Source organism: Schistocerca americana, chromosome 3, assembly GCF_021461395.2.
Source record: "Schistocerca americana isolate TAMUIC-IGC-003095 chromosome 3, iqSchAmer2.1, whole genome shotgun sequence".
NCBI lineage: Eukaryota > Metazoa > Arthropoda > Insecta > Orthoptera > Acrididae > Schistocerca > Schistocerca americana.
This window is the reverse complement of record NC_060121.1, coordinates 652,311,775-652,334,908: the sequence shown is the minus strand read 5'-3', so window position 1 is coordinate 652,334,908 and position 23,134 is coordinate 652,311,775. Positions and strand designations below refer to the sequence as shown.

At 36.5% G+C, this 23,134-nt stretch overlaps 2 protein-coding genes across 2 annotated transcripts in view; one reads left to right on the top strand and one right to left on the bottom strand.

Annotated features, from left to right (window-relative positions):
• Positions 1-1,251, bottom strand: part of LOC124605299 (MAPK regulated corepressor interacting protein 2-like) — a 51,510-nt gene extending 50,259 nt beyond the window's left edge. Inside the window, exon 1 of the mRNA XM_047136879.1 lies at positions 927-1,251. Coding sequence (XP_046992835.1) covers positions 927-931 — 5 coding nt within the window. The 5' untranslated portion in view covers positions 932-1,251. The remainder of the gene's footprint in view (positions 1-926) is intronic.
• An 82-nt stretch (positions 1,252-1,333) lies between these two features.
• LOC124605300 overlaps positions 1,334-23,134 on the top strand; it is a 40,068-nt gene continuing 18,267 nt past the window's right edge. The window contains exon 1 of the mRNA XM_047136880.1: positions 1,334-1,483. Coding sequence (XP_046992836.1) covers positions 1,453-1,483 — 31 coding nt within the window. The 5' untranslated portion in view covers positions 1,334-1,452. The remainder of the gene's footprint in view (positions 1,484-23,134) is intronic.

Sequence of the window (23,134 nt, the reverse complement as noted above, 5' to 3'; positions counted from 1 at the left end):
ATGGAGTTTTTACAAGACTTGCTATTTTTACTGTGTACACCATTGCTTCAACTATATTGATCCATTAGTGTCATAAAATACCAAATAATCTTCTGCACTCTACAACTCCGACACATTTGTAATGCACAACAATTATGTTACTCTGATGAGTGCATAAAATCTGTTACAGTCAATAGGCTGCATTATGAAAAAAGAATAAATATGTAAGTAAACTAGGTACTACCACACAGATGAAAGAATCTGTTGGTTATCATTTTATAAATATGAAATTTTTAACTAGTATAGTTCTGTGGTAAGTGAGCAAAAAGTAGATAGTTAATTACACAGCACAGGGAAACGAACTCTTCGACTCCTTGAACATCAAAAGACAATTATTACTGCAACTTCTAGATCACCCTTATTTAGAGATACTTAGCAGTTTGTCAAGAACTGGTTATTTTATGTAATCCAAGCATTTATAAAAATACCTTAAAATCTCGTGGCAATGAAGATGGGCACTAGTATGATATTTTGAAATTAAATTAGGGTAACATCAAAATGTGGCAGTATATTACTGCTTGGTCACACAGCAATGTAAAAGTAAAATTTCCGCATCAGATCATTTGACAAATACATCTATATCACGTGGAACTAAATCCCTGTTTGAGATTGCATGTGGGCTAGGAAACCCATTTATTTACAGTTTGAAACAAAGTTCAGAAATTAAGGAGACCGCGGCACCTCATGCATTTCGCTTTCTTTCAACGTTATGGAAATAAAAAACTAGAACACTTAAATGCAGTGACCTAATTCGATGTAACTATCTACTTCTTCGAAGAACGTGTTATATTAAAATTAAAATCCACTCAAAACATCACACTCGATCCTAATATTTCAGTAGGTGTATAGAAAAAAAGAAAGAAATGAAGGGCTGAAGACAGATTTACCTCATGTCTGAAAAGGATAATGAATTATTTTTTATCCATCTGTGTCTAGACGCTTTGGTAGAAATCACGTTGCAGAGCAACAAATCACCACGCTTCCTCTGTTTCCTTTAGGCACAAAACAATGGCACTTTCTTGAACTGCGAGGCTTTGTTTATATTTACGAAGCTAGTTTGACATGAACATCTACCCCTCCCACTCCTTCATCCTTCCTCTGTCACTCCCGCTCTGACTCAGTCACTACTATTCACACGCTGCCAAGAGGGCGGGAAGAAACATATTTAACTCTTCGAATGTTCTTGTTGGGGAAATTGAATTTCAAGTAATAAATTACATCTTAATAAATCGAAAATAAGCATACAAGTTTTTTAGTGTTTTTGCAACAGCGATAAATAATGAGTGCATTCGCATTATAAAATATTTATCTCTGATGCTACCTTAAGTCATCCTTGGTTATTCGCAATAAACCTAACATCTTTTTCTGTAGCCAAAAGTGACCGGTTGCGGGGGTGAAGAATTGAGTTTGAGGATGGCTGCAGCGGTGCAGAGTAGTAGGGGAGGTATAAACACTATCATATGTTTCGTGAATTTTGCATTTTTTTTTTAATTATTCCAAATTTAATGGTATTGAAGAAGTCAGTGTTAACAAGTGCGAAATATTATTAGAGCCCTTCTACTAATTTTGTCTCATGCAACTGCGTAATACCTTCTTATCAGCAACAAAAATCCGCTGTTTGTTGATTTGTAGCAGGCTTTTGGGAAATGAGGTGTCAATATTACTTGAAGAATACGTACAATTGCCGTTGTAACTCGAAAACTCACATCTACTGTTACCCCCACCTTCTTTGCGTGCCAGCTGCCGACTTCCAGGTTTAGTTGCGGTTCATATAGAGACTAACAACGTTAATTAGCACTGACTTGTCAGCGTTGATGTAATTTACCCCAACCCAAAAAACATGATGTTTTTTTAATAAATATTTAAAAACATGAAACTCTATGATATTTAACTATGGAGATAATAGAGCCATCATATTTGTTGATGGCAACCATTTAGTGTCTCAAAAATCTATATCATAATTACTGGGTTCTAACGTTCCTTGCACTCTAAGAAACACTACTAAATAACATTTGCACTTCCAGAGAAAAACTTTAAATTGATGTAGTTGCAATGAACGTAAAGTACAATTTACTACTCTTCTGAAGCATACAGAAACGTATAGATCTTCATTAAATTCTTGGGCTCTTTTCTCTCTCAAATTATTTCTTAATGTTGACCAAACAAATCCAAAGGTGAAGATTCGAATGCAGTGCTGGCAGGAGAAGAAAAGAGGCCCGCAGATATTCGAGGAATGGGTTAGTGTTTTGAATAAATTAATCATAGTAATATAAACTGAAGTATTAAATTCTCGATATGAAAAAACTCACAAAACCAAGTTTACTCACTATTTGGGATTTTTAAAAAAATATCCAGGTTTTTCTCAACTCTGATATTTAAAAACAGGATTACCCTTATGGCAGTAAATTTAAATTTTTCTCATCTGTTTCTGTGGGAAGGACCGCATGGGGGGAGAGATATTTAATTGTGAAACAACTGGTTAGAGAAAACCATGCAATATTGAAGGTTGTATCTGTTTATGTGCAGAAGTCATAATTTGCTTCCTGCGTTTGGAATCAAGGAACTTAAGACCTCTAGAATAAATATTTATTCTGCAGTGGAGTGTATGTGATTGAAACTTCCTGGATGATTAGAGCTGTATGCAGGTGACCATCTGAAGGTATTTGGGGATAGTTGTAGCAAAAATTTTGGATTGAAAGGATTTTCCTTCATTCTGATAATGAGTTGTCTGCTAGAGATGTTCCCACAGCTTGTTGCTCAGTACAGGCCCATATTTCTGATCTGGCAAAGTTCTAATAGTGGAGGACTTCTGACAGACGCCTAGAAAATGTTCTCTCACATCCCTCGACCAGTGGAAGTGTGGAAGGAAGATCACATGATGCCTTTGTAGATGGGAGCAGAGTACTGTGCCCAGGCAAGCTCGATCTCTCTGCAACAGGATCCCAAACTACCAGTAGGGCCTACATATTTTCCTGCAGCCTCTTGGTCCTTTATTATCTGACCATAATGCTCAATTCAAACAGTTTGTGTCTTCCCTAGGTGCATCCTATGTACTTCCAATCATTCAATAAAAGCATATCGCTGTTGAACAGAATTTTTCTGCTCTTTTTACTTAAGAACTTACTTCCACTGGGTGTCCTCCCCCCCCCCCCCCCCCTCCAAACCCTCTTTCCAGTACAACCGTGTGCCAGACCAGGACACGAACCCAGGACCTTTGCCTCTTGTGGGCAAGTGCTCTACTGACTGAGCCATCCAAGCATGATAACTATCACCCTCCCTCAGAGAAGAGGTAGCTGTGAATGCGAGTCTAGAGTTGTGCGTGGATAACTCAGTTGGTAGAGCACTTCCTACATAAAAGAAGGGTCTGTGTGAGGGTTGCATTAGAGAGAGAGTCACCTTTTTTTGAGGAAGGCCATACTGGCCGAAGCTTATTTATGACAGTCTCTTTGCTTTGTCGATCTGTGACTTAGCATCTCTGCCATATGGTGAGTAGCAACTTTCCTTTTCACTATACTGTTACAGTGGAGTAATTTCAGACCACTTATACCAGTAATCCACAAGTCACTTTTGGTGTATTGTTGTGGGTAACCAGATGTATCCATCCACCTGCTGCAGTCTGTATCCTCCAGTGAAATTTTTTCTGGAAAAAAAAAATGGCTTTTGCTTTTGTTTGTGTCTTAATCTTCGCTCAGTGTATAGACTACAGTAATAGATTTATTGAATCGTGTTAATATCAAATAGTTCCATGCTCAATCAAATAAATGATTAAAAAAAATAGCAGCAGCACTTCTGTTAACTTACATTTCTTTAACCATAAACTGTGATGTAGATTCCGTCAGACTACGCATGTCTTGTAAATTGCTTATTTTGTACTTCTTTATTGCTAACACTATGCCCAAGCATTGGTGAGAAATTTTGTCTGATTGCTGCATTTCACTAGCATTTGTATGCAGTCCACTATAAGTTGTGAATATAATTTCTCCATATAGATCCATATTCTGTTCTTATCATGCATTTTGATAATCAAGAAACACAACAACAACAACAGCTTGATCATCATTCCCTATTGTCATACTGTTCCCACAAAAGAAATGTATTTTCACCCCTTTGGATTTCCATGCAGAGTTTACAGGATAGTCAACATTTTTGTGATGCTCTCAAGTTGAACGTATGTCACTGTTACCCTTCTTGTATTGCTTGCAGCTCTCCTCTCAGTCAAATCTCATGTGCGTCCCACACACTCAAGTTGTATTCAGATATGTTATGAAAGTATTTGTAGACAGTGTATAAACAAGTGAATTCACTATTTTTTTTCCACTGGACGCACTTCACTCATGATTGAACCACATTTGTTCTCATCTCCTTGCATTTTTATTACAAACAGTAAAAGTTTCTTTAGTGCTGTTGTATCTCATTTTTACAATCTTATTGAGACTGATTTCGGTAGTTGTTTTGATAAGCTTTCTTATTTCATAAATATCAGAACTATATTGAAATGTTTCTTTCTGCTTACTTGCACTGTTTTGTTAGGCCTAGTATTCTTTGAAATAGTGCCAGTCAAGATATTCCTAAGCAGAAACGTGTTTTTGTTCAATTGTACTCCTATGTGAATGACACATGGTCATAACATGGCATAACATGTCTCCCTTTATTATTATTATTATTATTATTATTATTATTATTATTAGGCCTATTATTATTATCGTAATAATGGAATACTAAGCTATGAAAGTCCAGCATGAACATGTGCCTCAGGTGAAGTTTTCAGCCCACTCAGTGACATACGACAACATTTCTCAGTATTCCTGGGACAAGAAAAGTAAATATAACTGAAATAAACATAATACCAATGGCTTTGTGTATGACAATACACTAATGATTAGGGTTAGAGAATTGTGTGTGATCTCACTTAAAAATCTGCATCATGTGAAGCCCCGATGTGCTGTAATCAGAACCTCTAATATCCTGGTATGGTAGCAAAGAGCGTTATATTGTCTATGTGCATGTCCAAAGAGCATCAACTTTGGTTTCTGGAGAACTGAAACAGAACTGAATACAAACCAATTCAGTCATGTCTGACAGGTGGCATGACAGGTAAGTTTGCAGACAGCAAAAGCATGAGGAATTCATCACTTTAAGCCAAGCAGTATGTTGTTGAAATGCGTCATTGGCAGTTGTCAGAAAGAAAAGCTCTATCTGTGGCTCTAAAGTTTCCCTGATGTAGGTGTTACTGTTCGTATTATCTTCAATATAAAAAAAGTCCATAATGTGTGTTGTAACCACTGGTGTACCAAACATCAGATTTGGTATTTGCCCAGTGTAATTCATGCTATGAGATAAATCACCACAATAGCATCTAACATTTAAGTAGGAACAAATGTCAGTACAATCCAGAAACATTAGATTTCATCACTCAGCATTCTAGTGATGCTGTTCAAACGTCTTTTGCATTGTGATGTGTCCATTGATTCATTAGCTTTCAGTTATATAGTGGAGGAACTCCACTTCTTCCATAGACATTGTGGCCATATGCCTTTGGCCATATGCCAACAGCGAGTCTGTTCAGTCAAAACCCCTTGTTGCTTTTTCTAAGTGTTTAGTCCATATTCAGCTAACCAGTTCTGGTTTATTTTTAGGCTTTGATTCCAAGATTTATGATTTTTTAAATATATGATGACCACAGTTATAAATACTGCAAAATACTAACAGCTTTTGACCATTCCAGTTTTTTTTTTTCTCTCTAAGTGTATGAAATTGTCCATTTTAAAATAAACAGACTTAAGTGCAACTGCAAAATGCTTGGAGCTACATAATTGTGCTTTTATTTGATTTGCAAGAGAACACGACTGCGAGATTACTTTAATCTCCCCAAAAATATTATTTTCAAATTTTTTCTTTTAAAAATACACATTTCTTACATATTTGTTTGCAAAAAATGGAAAATTCATGATGAAATAACAATAATATTAAGATATATTGCTACTCCCCACTTACAGGAGGCACTGAACAGCAGACAGGCACATTAATAGTAGACAGTTAGGTTTTAGCTATTGGACAAAGTGGTTAAAGAAGACAGAGAAAGCACACGCTCACACTCTATGATCTTCCCCCAATCTCGTGATGTCGCTAAATTGGTCACTACTTGGATATCTCATGACTTTGACCACTTTCTAGTAATCCTGCTGCTGCCTTCCACCATGAGATAGACCAACTACCACACTGAGTGCTTCAAATAGTCAGCTGGCAGTTGTGTGCCTCTGTGGATACCTTTTCCCCACTTTCTCAGATTGGATCGATAAGGCTGTGCTAGACTTGCCAAATGCATTACTGATACTACTGGAACTGCTGTTCCTCGTGCTAAAGGTCTTGTCCATTGCCAGCCAGTGCATGGTGAGCCAGAGACGTTGCAATAGTTGTTCAGGATCACCAAGGAGCTTCGTAACATTTAAGCGACACCCTTCACAGGCCAACCTTATTACTTTTAAGTGACTTTGTGCTAAAACTAGCTATTAACATTAAGGTTGTCTTTAGCACAGAAAGGGGACACACAATGCTGCAACAAAAAAATTTTGACCACTTACAGTGATATAAAATGTCTAACAGACAGCAAGGTAAAATTTGAAAATAAATTGACAACTCCTTCTATTCTGTAGAAGAATTCCTATGTTTGTAATGTGTACAAAGTGGTTGGTAGGAACTGCTAACTCAATCTGTATATCTTGTTTTCATTTCGGGGGAAAAATAATATGGTGATGTTTAAAGTACAAATAGATGTACAAATTAATTTGCAATATGAATGTAAAAGACTTGTTCCACATCATGACGCTTTATTGTGCAAAATGATCCATGGAACATGAAAGTAACCAACTATAACTAAACACTGTAAGAAGGAAAGCTGGGAATGCTTCGCCTCAACCCAGGGAACATATATCCCAGAGATAGGCTAAGCTCTTTAGTCTGCTGAGCTGCAAAGATCCACAATCGTAATGAGTATCTTTGTTAAGGATGACCTCTATATTGACAAATTTGCCTACTTTACAATGGCATTGGTCTCCTCTTTTTCCACAGCTGCCTCTTGGACATGTTAGTGACGAACTTAAGTCACCTCCACTCCTTTGCCTCTTGTCCTTCTGAATTACATAATAAATTGTTTTCCCCACTCCCCATCTCCCCCCTATCCCCCTCCTCCCTCCTTTTGATGTTATTAAATGGTCAGAAACATTCTCCTACTACAAATATTCTTTCATATCCAATCCTTCTGCTATTTCCATCATTTCTACTGTCCAAAGCTTCCCTTTTATAATAGTAATTATTTAATACTATTTCATGTTTGTCTTTAAAAATCAGAACCACAATAAAGGCACATGGAGCTTTCTTTATATATATCACATTCACGCTTCTTGTCACAGTCGGACGTTACACCATAATACAGAATAAAGTTATCTAACCCTGACTTCAATCTTTTCATCAACATTTCTTCAACATTATTAGGAACATCTCTTCAACATCTCTCAAAGATTACTTTGATATGTATCATATCAACATTTTCTTGAAACTATCAACTTCATATAATAGATAATTCTGTACACTCTGTATTCGCAGTTAAACTACAGTCAGTTTCAGTATACATAGGCTCCAACTATTCTTTCAGATAATGTTACTGTTTCTATCAAGGTTCTTCTCACTTTTGTATTCTGGAAATAAGTTTCTTTGCTTACATAGCATTTATTACATGATGTCATTAGGATAATAATTTCAGAATTGTTTTCATACATGGAATTTCATCGAAAAGCTTTACTTCATTATAAGATTATGGGTCTTCAATCATAATGCAGTTACTGAGTGAATGACAGTGTACAAAGTCTGACCCATCTCTTTAAATTGCTGTAAAATATTTCCAGTGTTATCACACATGAGTTTAATTATCTAGATATGTTTAACAAAATAGGATAAAATATATTTAGCTATTGCATTTTGTTAAATGGTGGATTTGACATCACTCATAAAATATAGTTTTACTTTCAAAGAAAATATCGACTATCTCTAAGTAATCACATAACTTTACAATGAATTAAATAGAAGAAACATAACACCCACTGGCAAAGGAAATTGGAGATAAGTATAGTTTAGACAGTGCAACAAGGAAAATATGATCCCTCAAAATATGTGAATGGAAAGAAAGACAGAAGTTTAGTTGAAATTATCATTCATCAGTGCAAGAAGAAAGAAAAGATAGCAACAGTGATAAGGCAGTAGGGTAAGAATACGAAAGTGGAGGGCTCAAGAACTCAGCTGAGTCGCATCCAATGACAACCACCCACAAATATTGAATCACAAAACAGATTGGCAGAATTAATGATTGTGGTTATTTCCCAAATAAAGCATAAGAAACCTTATCACTGAAAAATTTGTCAAAAACTGTAATGAACGTTGAAGCAATATGCAACATGTTGCAAACACTTGAATTACTGATAATAAAATACTTTGCAAGACAAAAACTGTAGATACTTGTATCAAAATCATTGTTCATTCAAATGGAAGAGAGGTAGTGTAGCTAGAGATAGAATAATTTTTAGATACGAAATGGTAACTGGGGAAAAAAAAATTCTGTAAAGGAAACTTATGTTTAAGTGGCGTGTTCCACTTTATTACGAAATGTCATATTCGTGACACATGGAACAAGTATTTAGGTACGTATGTATCTATGTGTGCATTGATAGATTTAAAAGCTAGAGAAGGAAGATGTAGCCCAGGAAGAGATGAGAAAACAGTGCTGCAACAACTGGAGGCCCTATGTGTGCTAAGCTCATAATATGCAAATAAGTGTACATTCCTCTGGAGGAATTATTTGTACCATAATGCAAAGATAACATATGGCAAACAAAATAATGAAAATGGTAGTAGTAATTACATATATAGAGTAATTCTGAATTCCTAGTCCAGGCTTCTACGGGTTCTAGAGGGGACTTAGTAGATGAAGTTTTGATAGGGAATCAATGTCCAGAAATATACCGTTTGGATATAAAATGTGTCTGAAAATGCTGTCACTCCACAGTACACACATAAGCTGAGAAGAGGGCACCATCATCAGTCCCCGTTGTGCATATAAGATAATCCTTGCAGATTAAAACTGTGTATTGGACTGAGACTCGAACTTGGGACCTTGCCTTTCGCAGGCAAGCGCACTACCGACTGAGCACAATTTTAATCTGTCAGGAAGTTCCATATCAGTACACACTCTACTGCAGAGTGAAAATTTAATTCCAGATCACATGACATCTCCATCAGACTACAACAACGGTTATGAGAAATTGATACGTTCAAAACTAGTAAAGCTGGCTGTGATGCTCCACTGACATGCTGCATTCTTGTCTTTGAACGGGACATGCTTCGTCACATAGATGAAAACCCTAGGACAAGTACTGGAAACATTGCCCATGCCATGTGCTCCTGCAGCACACAGGTTAGAGCTCATGGTCTCTGCTGTATTCGTACTGTGAATTGGGAGATTTGAAAGTGATCCGATCACATGCTCTTATCTCCAAAATCATTTAATGTCATTAGTGTTTTTCTCTTAGTTACCAGATGCACAGTAAGTACATTCTAAACCTTCAGGTTATTCCCTGGTGTAGAGGCATACTTAATTTCTACAACTGACAGTACTACACTATTAACTTTAATTTCATCTTCCCGCGTCATACATTCCTTATCACTTCCATTACATTATCTCTACTTCAGCATAATCATTTAATTTCTTAAAATATCTTCTAACAATAGTCTCCTCCATAATGCAAAATAAAAATATTCTGACCATAGCAAATGTATTATTCAAAATATAATCATTTGGTACCTGTTCATAGCTTTCCTGACTTCCATCTTATTACATTTATCACATTGTATCTATGCGGTCTGAAAAACAGTCCTTTCTCTCAAAACAACTTTCTCCTCAAAAACATGACTGGCATGGGATAAAAAGTTACTTAATGTGAGCTCAGGTTAACATACCACGTACTTAATGTTACATAAACTTCGTTGATTTACTTTTTCGTAACCATTCTGTTCAAGCATTGACGGCAAATAGTAAGAGAATAAGTACAATGTCTGACGTTTGCAAAATAAAACTTTACCTAAATCTGTTACAACAATCCCAAATGTATCTGAAAGTATGACAAACATCTCTGTGAAATCAAAAAGCAAAGAAACTGAACTGACATTAAATGGTATTACTTCCCAAAAATATTTTCAATATAGATACTGTAATAATGTTCCAAATAAGCCTAGATTTTGTCTATTGGTATTTTTCTTTCACAAAAAACATGACAGTTTAGAGAACGTCTAATGGAAAATTCTCCAGTAATATTTCCCATCAAAACAGTAAATAGCATATTCTAGTGTATGATCAGCACAGTACTGCTTTTAAGTAATGGCAGATGTTTATCCTTCAAAGCTTTCTACAATACAAACTGAATAAAAAGACAGAGCACAATGTGACTAATTACTTCATACAAATAATAAAAATCATGGAATGTTTCCAGAACAAAAAATTAGATTCTTTACTCCAGATTAAGGTTGTCTTTAGCACAAAAAGGAATGCACAATGCTGCAACAAAAACATTCGATAACTTACCTAGTGATATAAAATGTGAGATACAGCAAAGTGAAATTTGAAAACAAACTAAACTAACCCTCAACATCTGTATATTCTTTCTTTTTGGAAAAAAGTCTAGAAATTTTCAGGATGTAACCATATGTACAAATTAATTTGCGATGTGAATGTAAAATGGGTTATTCCACTTCATTACGCTGTATTGTGCAAAATTATCCATAGAACATGTAACTAACTCATTTTGTAATATTAATTGTCCTACAACATAGTTCAACTCATAAACAATAAGCATAACAAGGGCAAAAGCATCAGATAATCACCATAAAATACCAATCCTACCATCATATGGGTTCCAGTATTAAATGTTCTTTTGAACCATTACTTCATTCGTAAAATATAGCGTGACATGACAAGAAAATGTTCATAACCAAAAACATAAGTCTTTTGCATTATCCGTGATAGACAAATTTTATTATTATTATTATGTTTTTCATTTTTTTTATATTTACTTCGATGTTGCTTCTTTGAAGTATGACTACCGGAGGGCTTCTTGGGCTTTTTAATTAACACAAACTGTAGTACTTTAATTTTTTGCACTACTAGTAACCTCTTTATATTTGTTCTTACACAGACGCCACATAACTTTTGAGTATATATTGGTACAGGTCTACTATCAACTATTGCAGTTATTCTTTTCCCATTACAATTTTCTGTTCAAATTTATGATCATTTTGGTCAGAATCAGTCAAGCATTAAATTAGTTACATCATTAGTTATACTACATTGTTGCTCAGAATTATTACTGCATAATATTTAATTGCACAATGAAATTTGCGAGTTGGAGTTATAAATTAGGGCTGGCTTTTTTTACTATTACATTGTCTGCCTTACTACTACCAATTTTTGGACTACTGTTTGCAAACTGACAGCAAAGATAAATTGTGCACCAATTAAGCTGCAAGAAGTTGAAAAATTTTGATAGCTTTTTGGAAAAAGATAAATTTTTGGATACTTAAGACACTTCTGTCCACACAGGTTGTTTGCAAATGATAAGAGTCCAAATAATCTTTAGCAGCTAAGTTTGAAACTGCACCATTGTAAAGTTCAGTGAGAGTTTCATCTTTAATGTTGGCACACGTTTCATTTCATCATCAGTGTGTTTTACTTAACCCACTAAATCAGGTTGTAATCAAGTTACATCGTTATTTTTCAACGTGCACACTCTCGTTGTTAATTTTATCATCTGTTCCAAATATTTCCATTATTTCTGTAGTCTTACTGTGTTCTGCTTTTCTTGAATTGATTCACATGTGAAACTTTTGTGTCAAGATGTGTTACAGCTTCTAAATTTCCTTCACTTTTGACCTTAATCAATTGTTCCAAATCTTCAATTTTAACCTTAATTGATTGTTCCAAATCTAAACTATTGGTTTTGAGCATTAGTTATCTTTATTTTATTTATTATTTTATTTTATTTATCCATCCGTTGACAATAAATATTGTATGGATGTTGTCAAGGGTACACGTAAGCCATTTCAAAGAAATGGGACACACACAATATATACGTAAAAAAATACAAAACAAAATAATACAATGAAGTTAATAATAATACAATGCAATTAATATAGCCTATATACATCCCTGCGTGTTATTTTAAATGCAAGGTCTGTTTTTCATAAGGCTTTAGTTTTGTCCTCCCTAAACGGCAAGTCCTTATATACACAACACTGCTTAAGTATATATTTACATCACACAACAGCTGTCCTTTAAGTATGTAAATGTAATGAATGATTAGCTACAGATAGAGTATTTTCCATTTTGCCTTTATAAATATCATCAGAAAAATTTATTGACCTACATAGTCATTTACAGAACAAAAACATTGTTCTACTAGAAATTTTTTATATGCTGTTTTAAATTTATCATCTTCTAACTGCCTGATGTTGACTGGCAGTGCGTTGTACAGTTTTGAACCGATATGGCTCACATGCCTTTGTGTATTCGTTCTTTTTGTTCTCTGAGTATGGAGTGCTGCGCTATTACGGGCATGGAGGGGGGCAGTGCACAAATGGTTTAATTCATACTTAACTGGAAGAATGCAGAAAGTTGAAATAAGTGGTTCATGTAATGTTAAAACAACAGCTGATTCCTCAAACTGGGGGGCTATCAGGTACGGGGTCCCGCAGGGTTCGGTCGTAGGTCCTTTACCGTTCTTGATATACATTAATGACTTACCATTCCACATTGATGAAGATGCAAAGTTAGTTCTTTTTGCTGATGATACAAGTCTAGCAATAACATCCAAAAACCAAGAACTAAGTGATGTAATTGTAAATGATGTTTTTCACAAAATTATTAAGTGGTTCTCAGCAAACGGACTCTCTTTAAATTTTGATAAAACACAGTATATACAGTTCCGTACAGTAAATGGCACAACTCCAGTAATAAATATAGACTTTGAACAGAAGTCTGTAGCTAAGGTAGAATTTTCAAAACTTTTAGGTGTGTCCATTGATGAGAGGTTAAACTGGAAGCAACACATTGATGGTCTGCTGAAACGTCCGAGTTCAGCTACGTATGCAATTAGGGTTATCGCAAATTTTAGTGATACGAATCTCAGTAAATTAGCTTATCATGCCTATTTTCATTCACTGCTTTCGTATGGCATCATATTCTGGGGTAATTCAACGTTGAGTAGAAAAGTATTCATTGCTGAAAAACGTGTAATCAGAATAATTGCTGGTGCCCACCCACGGTCATCCTTCAGACATCTATTTAAGGATCTAGGGATCCTCACAGTAACCTCACAGTGTATATATTCACTTATGAAATTTGTTGTTAATAATCCAACCCAGTTCAAAAGTAATAGCAGTGTGCATAGCTATAACATCAGGAGAAAGGATGATCTTCACTATGCAGGGTTATATCTGACTTTGGCACAGAAAGGGGTAAATTATGCTGCCACAGAAGTCTTTGGTCACCTACCAAACAGCATCAAAAGCCTGACAGATAGCCAACCAACATTTAAAAATAAATTAAAAGAATTTCTAGATGACAACTCCTTCTACTCATTGGCTGAATTTTTAGATATAAATTAAGGGAGGGGAAAAAAAACCAACTTAAACATTAGTGTCATGCAATATTTTTTGTAATTTAATATCTTGTACAGACATCTTTTATTAACCTGACACATTCCACATCATTACGAAGTGTCGTATTCATGATCTATGGAACAAGTATTAATCTAAGCTGATTTAATCTAAAGTCGGCATTTGTCTGAAAATCTGCAGTGTGGGTCCTGACATACAATACACATTTGTATATGTATAATGATGGTATAGTAAGTATTCTAAGCTTTTTGAATATGGGTTTGCAGTGAGTCTGTGGATGACTGAGTTATTATTCGGATGGCCCTCTTCTGCAACAGAAAAATTTGTTTTAGGCGCCCTGTTGTGGAACCCCAAATATTATTCCGCATGTGGCAAGAGATTGAAAATAGCCGAAATATGCCATTCTGGCACCCTCTGAGGTACAAACATTTGCAATAATTCTGAGGGCAAAACAGGCTGAATTAAGTTTCTGTGCAAGTTTTATTACATGGTCATTAAAATTTAAGTGTTCATCCACACGAATCCCCAGCAATTTTGTGGATGTCACTCTGTCTAAGGCTTTGTCACCCCACACCAGAACGAGATTTACATTTTGACATCTTTTCCCAAACTGCATATAATTTGTTTTATTTACATTCAATGTCAACCTGTTTGCATTGAGCCAAGAGTGGATGTAATTTAGTACTTTATCAGCAGTTGTTGGTAGCAATTGCTTTGGTGCACTTATCACACTAGTATCATCTGCAAATATTATTGCTTTGGCTGCATCATCTGAGGTGTGAAAATCATTTATATAGACATGAAACAATATGGGCCCTAGGATGTTGCCTTGTGGTACTCCTATTTCTACATTTTTTGCCTCTGATACTGAATTTATTTTGTGGTTGGAGTAAGTTGATGTCAGTCCTACAACCTGTGTTCTGTTTTTTAGGTATGATTCAAACCATTTTTTTACTATCCCATGTATACCCAACGCTTCCAATTTTTCTAAAAGAATGTCCTGGTTCACAGTGTCAAAAGCTTTGGAGAGGTCTAGATTTACTCCTACTACAGTATAATCTTTTTCTAGATTTTTGATTATTTGTTCAGTGTAGCACATTACTGCTGTTTCGGTATTTTTACGTGCTTGGAAGCCATACTGATTTCTGTTAAGTAAATTATGGTCATTTAGATATTTGTTGATTCGGTGCTTCATCAGTTTTTCTAATATTTTTTGAAAATGCTGGGAGGAGAGATATTGGGCGATAGTTTTCTACCTTATACTTGTCGCCGTTTTTAAATAATGGCTTCACTTTTGAAATTTTCAGCCTTTCTGGAAAAGCTCCTTCACTGAATGATAAATTGGCTATGTGTGCAAAGGGCTTTGCGATTTGTGGTGCGCTGTCCTTGTTATGATTGACACAGGCACCTCATCTATGCCAGCCGACATTTTGGGTTTCAAGCTTTGTATCACTTTCAACACTTCACCCTCATTTGTTGGCTCTACCCTCATCCTACAAGCTGTTTTTGGATATTCAGGTTTTTCTTCGTTTGTAAATTTTAAGCTTAAGGAAGTTGTTGCATTTATGAGATAATTGTTAATATAATTTGGCAAATCTTGTTTATTAATATTGACATTTTTTAAATTTTTGAGGCTAATGTCCTGGTTTTCACAACTCTTCCCCGTTTCAGTCTTCACAATACCCCATATGGCTTTTGATTTGTTTTCAGACTGTCTTATAAAACTATCATTACTCATGAATTTTGCTTTAGCAATTACTTTTCTGTATACCCTCTTGTAATTCCTGACATATTCTATGAATTGTGGGTCTGTGGATGTTTTCATTTTAGAAATTAGTCTCTCTAGAGTTCCACAGGAAGTTTTGATGCCAGCTGTGATCCAAGAACTTAGCTTTGTATTGCCATGTGACCTGATTTTTGACAGCTTTTTTGGAAAACATATTTCAAAAATCCCATGAAAATGGAAGAAAATGTGTTATATGCATCATTTGTATTTGTTAGGGATAGTACTTCTACCCAAGCCTCATTAGTTAGCATATTTATGAATTCTACACAGTTCTCTGTAGAAAAATTTCTTTTATGCATGAAGTGTGTTTTTTTCTCTTTCAGTGGCCTTGAAGGAATTTTGAGGAAAAGAGCATTGTGGTCTGATAATCCCAAATCAGTATTTGTTACTTCAACTTCTGTGCATCCTACATTTGAAAATATATTATCAATAGGACTGACTGTATTATTTGTTATTCTTGTGGGTGTGTATGTGTGGAAGCAGGTTGAAACTACATAACAGATTTAGGAACTGGTCTTTTAGCCTACTTTCACTCATAAGATTAATACTGAAGTCACCACACACAACTACAATGGCTCTATCGGCGAACAGTGTGTTAAGAAATATTTCTAATTGGTTAAAGAATATGTGTGCATCACTAGTAGGTGGTCCATATATTGGGTCCATATATTGCTATGACTATGACTTCTCCCTGTATTTCATTCAACTGCACAACTGCTGCTTCAAAATGATTTTCCACACTCAATGATTCAGCTTCACACCTTCTTTTATAGCTGATACTTGGTTTGGTAAATATACATACACCTCCACTTTTGGTATTTTTTCTGCAATATTCGCTTGCCAACTTAAACGGATGAACATTAATGCTACTTAGTTCAAAACTTCTGCACCAATGCTCCACAATGCACATGCAGTCAATATTTGCACTGTTCATAGCTACCTCAAGTTCTAATGATTTATTTCTAAGACACTGAATGTTTAAGCTTAGAATCTGCAGGTGATGAGGATGAGAACTGGTTACATTTGTATTTACATTTTGTGGTGTCATGCTCCGTTCCTTGCCCTGGCGAGGTACCAAAAATCCTCCTGAAGGACAGGTTTTCTGCACCTTGGTCGTTCACTGGGATATGGTGAGTTGCTTGCTGCTGCTGCTGCTGCTGCTGCTCCCGGTGTCATTGATGCTGTCATTTCTGTTGTTGTTGTTGTTGATGATGATGATGATGATGATGATGATGATGATGATGATGTAGCTGTTTCTGATACTTCAGGTGTTGGTTCTTTTGTTATTGATATGCTTCCTTGTGAACTGCTAGCACTTGGGGTGTTTTCTCTTTGATCCAACATTAGTATAAATCTTTTTAATTCTGAATATCTGTGTTCCTTAGTCATTTTTGATGACCTTAATCACACTCACATCACCACTTAACTTCAGCTGCTGTTGTTGGTTAGATCACTTCCTGTCATAATTACACTGCAAAACAGTGAAAATGTAAATTGAATGAAAATGGCCAATTTGTATCAGTTCTAATGTGCTGATCGCGAATATCATAAATACAATTCAAAATTAGCTCTAGTTTTCATTTTACACTGTCTTATTACAGTGACATAATTATATACAGATTTTTGTGTTAAGTTTAAAATCAAATATTATAATGCTTTGTCAAAATCATAATAACTAGTAACAATGGATTATATTATTGTCCCTGGTCTTACTTGTGTGCAGTATTTTGGATATAAACATTTTTATGCCAATTTTAGTGATCTTTTTGTCTCCCTCCTCTTCAACTTCAGTGACTTTATTAATGCATGTAATAATTTTTGCACATTTGTTTTCGGATTAACTACCAATTGTTCAAGTTGACTGCTGTTGAAGTGAACAAAAATGCCATGAGTTTGTGTTAACAGTGCTGACTCATTTTGCTATGTGTGTGGAGAAGTGACATTTGTCACAAAAACAAAAAATAACTCCATTGATTAAAAAAGCTTACAGTCGTTACTTGCACTGCTATTAGGTATGCAGTTAGGGTATACTAAATATTGCTGCTGTCTCTGTGAATGGTATCCAAGCTTGTAAATCTCATTACAGTAAACACCAGAAAATCTCTTCAACCAGGTATAAAGAACATTAAGAGTGAACCTGTAGTAGATGCTAAAGATTCTGCTACCACCCTTTCACATCAAGTTGCGTCTCATGAAAAGCTTTGTTAAGTGAATGAACAAAGATGGTGACGCGTTTAAGTACTTAAGGCAAAAATTCCCTTACTTAAGCGACGCCAAAGTAAAGGAGGGCATCTTTGTAGGCCCACAGATTAGAGCGCATTTTGGAAACCACAGTTTTGATGGAATCAATACAAGGTGATGAGAAGCATGCATGGGAATGGCTTAAGACAGTCTGTTTAGAGTTCTTAGGGAACAAATGAGCAATAAATTAGGAGGAGATTGTAGGTAACATGTTGTCATCTTATGAAAAACTTGGTTGCTACATGTCATTGAAAATGCATTTCTTGCATAGTGATCTTGACTTCTTCCCCAAAGATTGTGGTGCAGTAAGTGATGAACATAGGGAGTGATTTCATCAAGATATTGCCCTTATTTGAGAAGAGGTATGCCAGAAAGTGGAGCCCTACTATTTTAGCAGATTACTGCTGGACTGTCATAGGGATGTTCCCGAATATGTGTATAAAGGTCAAGCCAAGCAAAAACAGTCATCTTCTGAGTTTATCTCTGAACAAAATATGTAATTGTGTATACTGTTCACATGGACATTGAACATTTGTAACCCTTTATATACATTTGTGACCAGTTAATGTATATATTTTCTATTGTACTTTACATAGTTCTGGTACAAAGTAGACTTACAAATTATATTCATTCATGTAATATTATCTTCATTTTTTCTTAATATTTTACTTTTGTACTTTCAGAATGGCACTGAAATTTATCGATGCACAACACATAACATAACTCAAGTTATTATTCACTTAAAATTTGTTATGCTGAATCTTGGAACTTGAATGCATATTTAGTTAGTGAGTTATTTATACAAAAATGTAGATCACTTAAAAAAAAAACTAGAGCTGAATGTTTATGAAGATGATGATTTTGTATCATTTTATACTGAAATAAACGTAACTAACTCAAAATCATGCAGTTTACACACTTGCACTTCAAATATGTTGTTCAGTGTTATCGTCCTTTGGAAAAAGAACTTACTCTTTACTTCAGTTAATAGTGTATCTATTTGCCTGGATTTTCTGCAACATACATATTATTTCAGTACACATCTATGTATATATGTATCCCAGGTGTAGACAGCCCAAATTCTAAACTGCCCATATACCACAAGAATCCAATAATTGTAGTATTAAGGAAATCGACAAACTTGGTAAACTACTGATTGCATTATAAATACATATTGGTGTGAGTAAGTGCATGTAGAAGACTCAAAGTATATTCTTTCTATGTAACTTTGTGCTAGTTGATGTTTAAATTGTTGTTTGGCTGTTTATCTAGATCAGGCTGTTCCAACCGAGCTCCAGGGAGCCGGAGCGCTCACTGCGGCAGCTCGGAGCCCGCGTGGAGGGGGAAAGCGAACTCACTGCCCCCTGGCCGCATGCAGCCGTAATAATCCGTGCTTAATGACAGCTATGACTAGCCGCGGGAGCTCTGTACCTCTAATGGAGTATACCTTTCTATTCATTGAGAGGGATGGTCGACCGCAGTGTTTTGTATGTCATAAAGTATTTAATTCTGCGAAGAGGTACAATATACAGAATTAAATACAGTCAGGTAGAAGGCGTTGCACGCAGAGAACTGGCAGCCAGGCTTAAGAACGACATACCAGTAGACGTATGTTTAAAAACGGATTCGTAATACGGAGGGTATCAAAACGTGCAACATAGTTCGTGTTCTGTAATGCACCAAGAGGCACAGTGTGCTGAAACAGTAGAGCTAGGTGGCGTAATGAAAGATGTCGTGAAGTGTGTGAATTTTGTGCGTCTTCAAAGGATTCCTGAAAGATGTGGAAGCGGAGTATGGGGATATATCTTACCACAGTACAGTTCGTTGGCTGAGTCGGGGAAAAGTTCTTGATGTTTTCTTTGCCGTTAGTGAGGAAATACCCATTTCGAAATGAAAGGGGGAGAAATGCGTTGTCTGAAAGATATAAAATGGATATCAGACCTGGCGTTCCTAGCTGACATAACTATGCATCTGAATAATTTAAATCTGTCATTGCAGGGCAAAGGGCAGCTAATCGTTGACATGCACGCGACCAGATCAAAACGTTCATGGAAAAGTTACGTTTATTTGAGAGACAGATGAGTAATGGACATCTAACGTTCTTCAATCATCTTGCTTCTTTAAAACTACCTGAAGGTACTACTTTTGGCAATTACCAAGCAAACTTAAAGCAGCTCATCACGTCGTTTGAAACACGATTCCGCGACCTCACTAGTTTGGAAATGGAACTTAAGGTGTTCAGCACTCCTTTTTCAGTTTCCACCGATGACTTGTCATCGTCACTTCAATTGGAGATTACTGATTTGCAAAATTCAACTTTGTTGAACGAGAGGTACTACAACACGTTGTATTTGTCACGATGGTAGTGTTCATTACAGAAAAAACATTTCCCAAACTTCACAACAATGCCGCTCAGATCATGTGCATGTTTGGATCTACGTTTTGATGTGAGCAGCTTTTCTGAGCAATGAAAACAGTTATAAAGTAAGGAACGATCGCTTCTTCAGGATGCAACAATGAAGGCCATCCTCCGCATTAACGCTGCGAACACTTTGACGCCTGATATTTCCGATCTTGCAATGAAAAGAAAATTTCAAACTACAGAGGCCCAATAAATTTAGTATGCAATTTCTTGTAAAACATTTGTTTCTTATTTATTTCCTGAAGATCGTATTTCCTGGTGTAGCACGTCACCACGTCTTAGCAGCTAAGAGTGTGAGATTGTCGATCTTGTAAGACGCAGCTGGCAGATCAAAACCCTTGCCTTGCCGCCTGCCTCAGCCAGCCGTGCCACGTGCCGACATGCCGGCCCACTTGACTGGTCACAGCAAGCGACGCGGCTCCCTGGAGCAGGGAGTGCTCCACGGCTCACAACGGAGCCCACGAGCTGGAACAGCCTGATCTAGATGGTAGATTCTCCTTCCTGCAACATATAGTTGTGTTCTTACTTAGAAAAATGTACGTTAAAATATAATATTATGATACAGATTATTTGCTTCTCATCAGCTGTTTAATGAATGTTAAATTAGTTTTAACACAAGGTAACACACACCGTAGTTTTACATCTCAGTTTACAGATTAAATGTTCTAACTCCGTAGAGCAACCATGACAGGCAGACACAGTATTACATGTTATTCCATAGCTGCATGAGAGACAAAATCTAATTACTTGCTGACAAATACAAAGATGTATGTAAAGTGGATATAATTGAGGTTTCTTATCCAAAGAGATATAGTCAGTTAATGTTTCATAAATAAAAGCATTTTTCTATCAATTTTAAATTTTTGCACAATGGAAATCATTAAATACAATTATAATACTGAATTTAAATATTCATGATTTAAACTACAGTGTATCAGTTACTTTGATACTGCACGTAAAAGAGGTGTGTTGAGCAGGTTCATTACATGAGAAGGTCCCAAGTGGCAAGGGCTGTGAACAGCCATTGAAGTCAAGCACACAGAGTTGTGTAGCATGCTCAGCAACTGCGTTGGTCTAGCTGTCTCTTTACCACAGTTCGGTAGTGGCCTTCCATGCCAACAGATGCTTGGTAGTCATCTTGTCTGTGTAGAATGCTGTAAAGTGATTGCATCTAGTTGCCATATTATGTGGCTGCTTCTGCAGGTACCATTGCCTCTGAGGAGGACGGAAACGCTCGTAACAGGACTGGAGTAGGTGGTATAGGGAGGACGTATGGGACATTAGGGATGGACAAGAATATTGTGTAGGTTGGGATGGGCAGTAGATTAACAGTGTGTGAGGGATGGGGGAAGATTTTTGTCATTCTAGGAGATGACAAGAGGAAGTTCAAATCATGGTAGAGAATATGATTCAGTTCTTCCAGTCCTAGTGCAGGTGTTCCTTTGTGGCAACTCAGTAGCTATGTGATGGGTGGTAGCCATTGCGGGCTGTTACTGAAGGTACAAGCATATGAAATAAGCTCGCAGATATGCAAGTGGCTAAAAAACTTCTTCAATAATAGAAACTAGTATGTTGTCCTCGATGGCGAGTGTTAATCAGATACAAGAGTGTCATCAGGAGTGCCCCAGGGAAGTGATAGGACTGCTGCTGTTCTCTATATACGTAAATGATTTGGCTGACAGGATGGGCAGCAGTCTGCATTTGTTGGCTGATGATGCCGTGGTGTACAGTAAGGTGTTGGAAGTTGAGTGACTGGAGGAAGATAAAAGACGACTTGCACAAAATTTCCAGTTGGTTTGATGAATGGCAGCTAGATCTAAATGTGGAAAAATGTATGTTAATATGGATGCATAGGAATATCAGACCTGTAATATTCAGATACAGTATTACCAGTGTCCTGCTTGACACAGTCAAGTCTTTTAAATATCTGGGCATAACATATTAAAATGATAAGAGGTGGAATGAGCATGTGAGAACTGTGGTAAGGAAGGTGAATGGTTGACTTTGGTTTATTGGGAGAATTTTAGGAAAGAATAGTTCACCTATAAGGGAAACCGCTGGTGCGGCCTATTCTTGAATACTGCTCCATACAAAGTCGGAGTGAAGGAAGATATTGGAGCAATTCAGAGGTGGGCTGCTAGATTTGTTACCAGTGGGTTTGAACAATGCATAAGTGTTGCAGAGAAACTTAGGGAACTCTAATGTGAATCCCTGGAGGGAAAGCAATGTTCTTTTCAAGAAACACTATTGAGAAAGTTAGAGAATTTACATTTGTAGCTGACTGACGGAACAATTCTATTGCCGCCAACATACGTTGCACATCAGGGCCGTGAAGGTAACATACAGAAATAAAGGCTCATACGGAGGCATACAGACAGTCATTTTTGCCTCACTCTATTTGCAAGTGGAATAGGAAAGGAAATGAGGAGTAGTGGTACGGGGTACCCTCCGCCATGCACCGTACAGTGGTTTGCTGAGTATCTGTGAAGATGTAGACAGGGGAGAGAACGTGTGGGGTACCTGTTACTGAACAAAATGTGGCGGATAATTTGCTTGAAAAATCGTCAGCACATTACTCAGTGTATTTGTGGAGACAGATTGCTCGTCACTGCAGATGTGACAGTCGTGGATGACTTGGCTGTTTAGAAGTGGCTTCTTGGTGTGGAACAAGTGACAGCTGTCAAAAGAAGAGTATTGTTGGTGGTTGGTGGGTTTGCTGTGGATGGAGGTACTGTGATGAGGCCTTTTGTGAAGTGGCAGTTGATACCAAGGAATTCGGCTTGTTGGGCTGAGGAAAACCAGGTGAAGTAAATGGAGGTTGTGTTTAGTTTCTGGAGGAATGTGAACAGGACATTCTCACTCTTGGTCTAGATCGTGATGATAGGAATCTATATATAGGGTGTCCTCACTCTTGGACCAGATCATAAAGA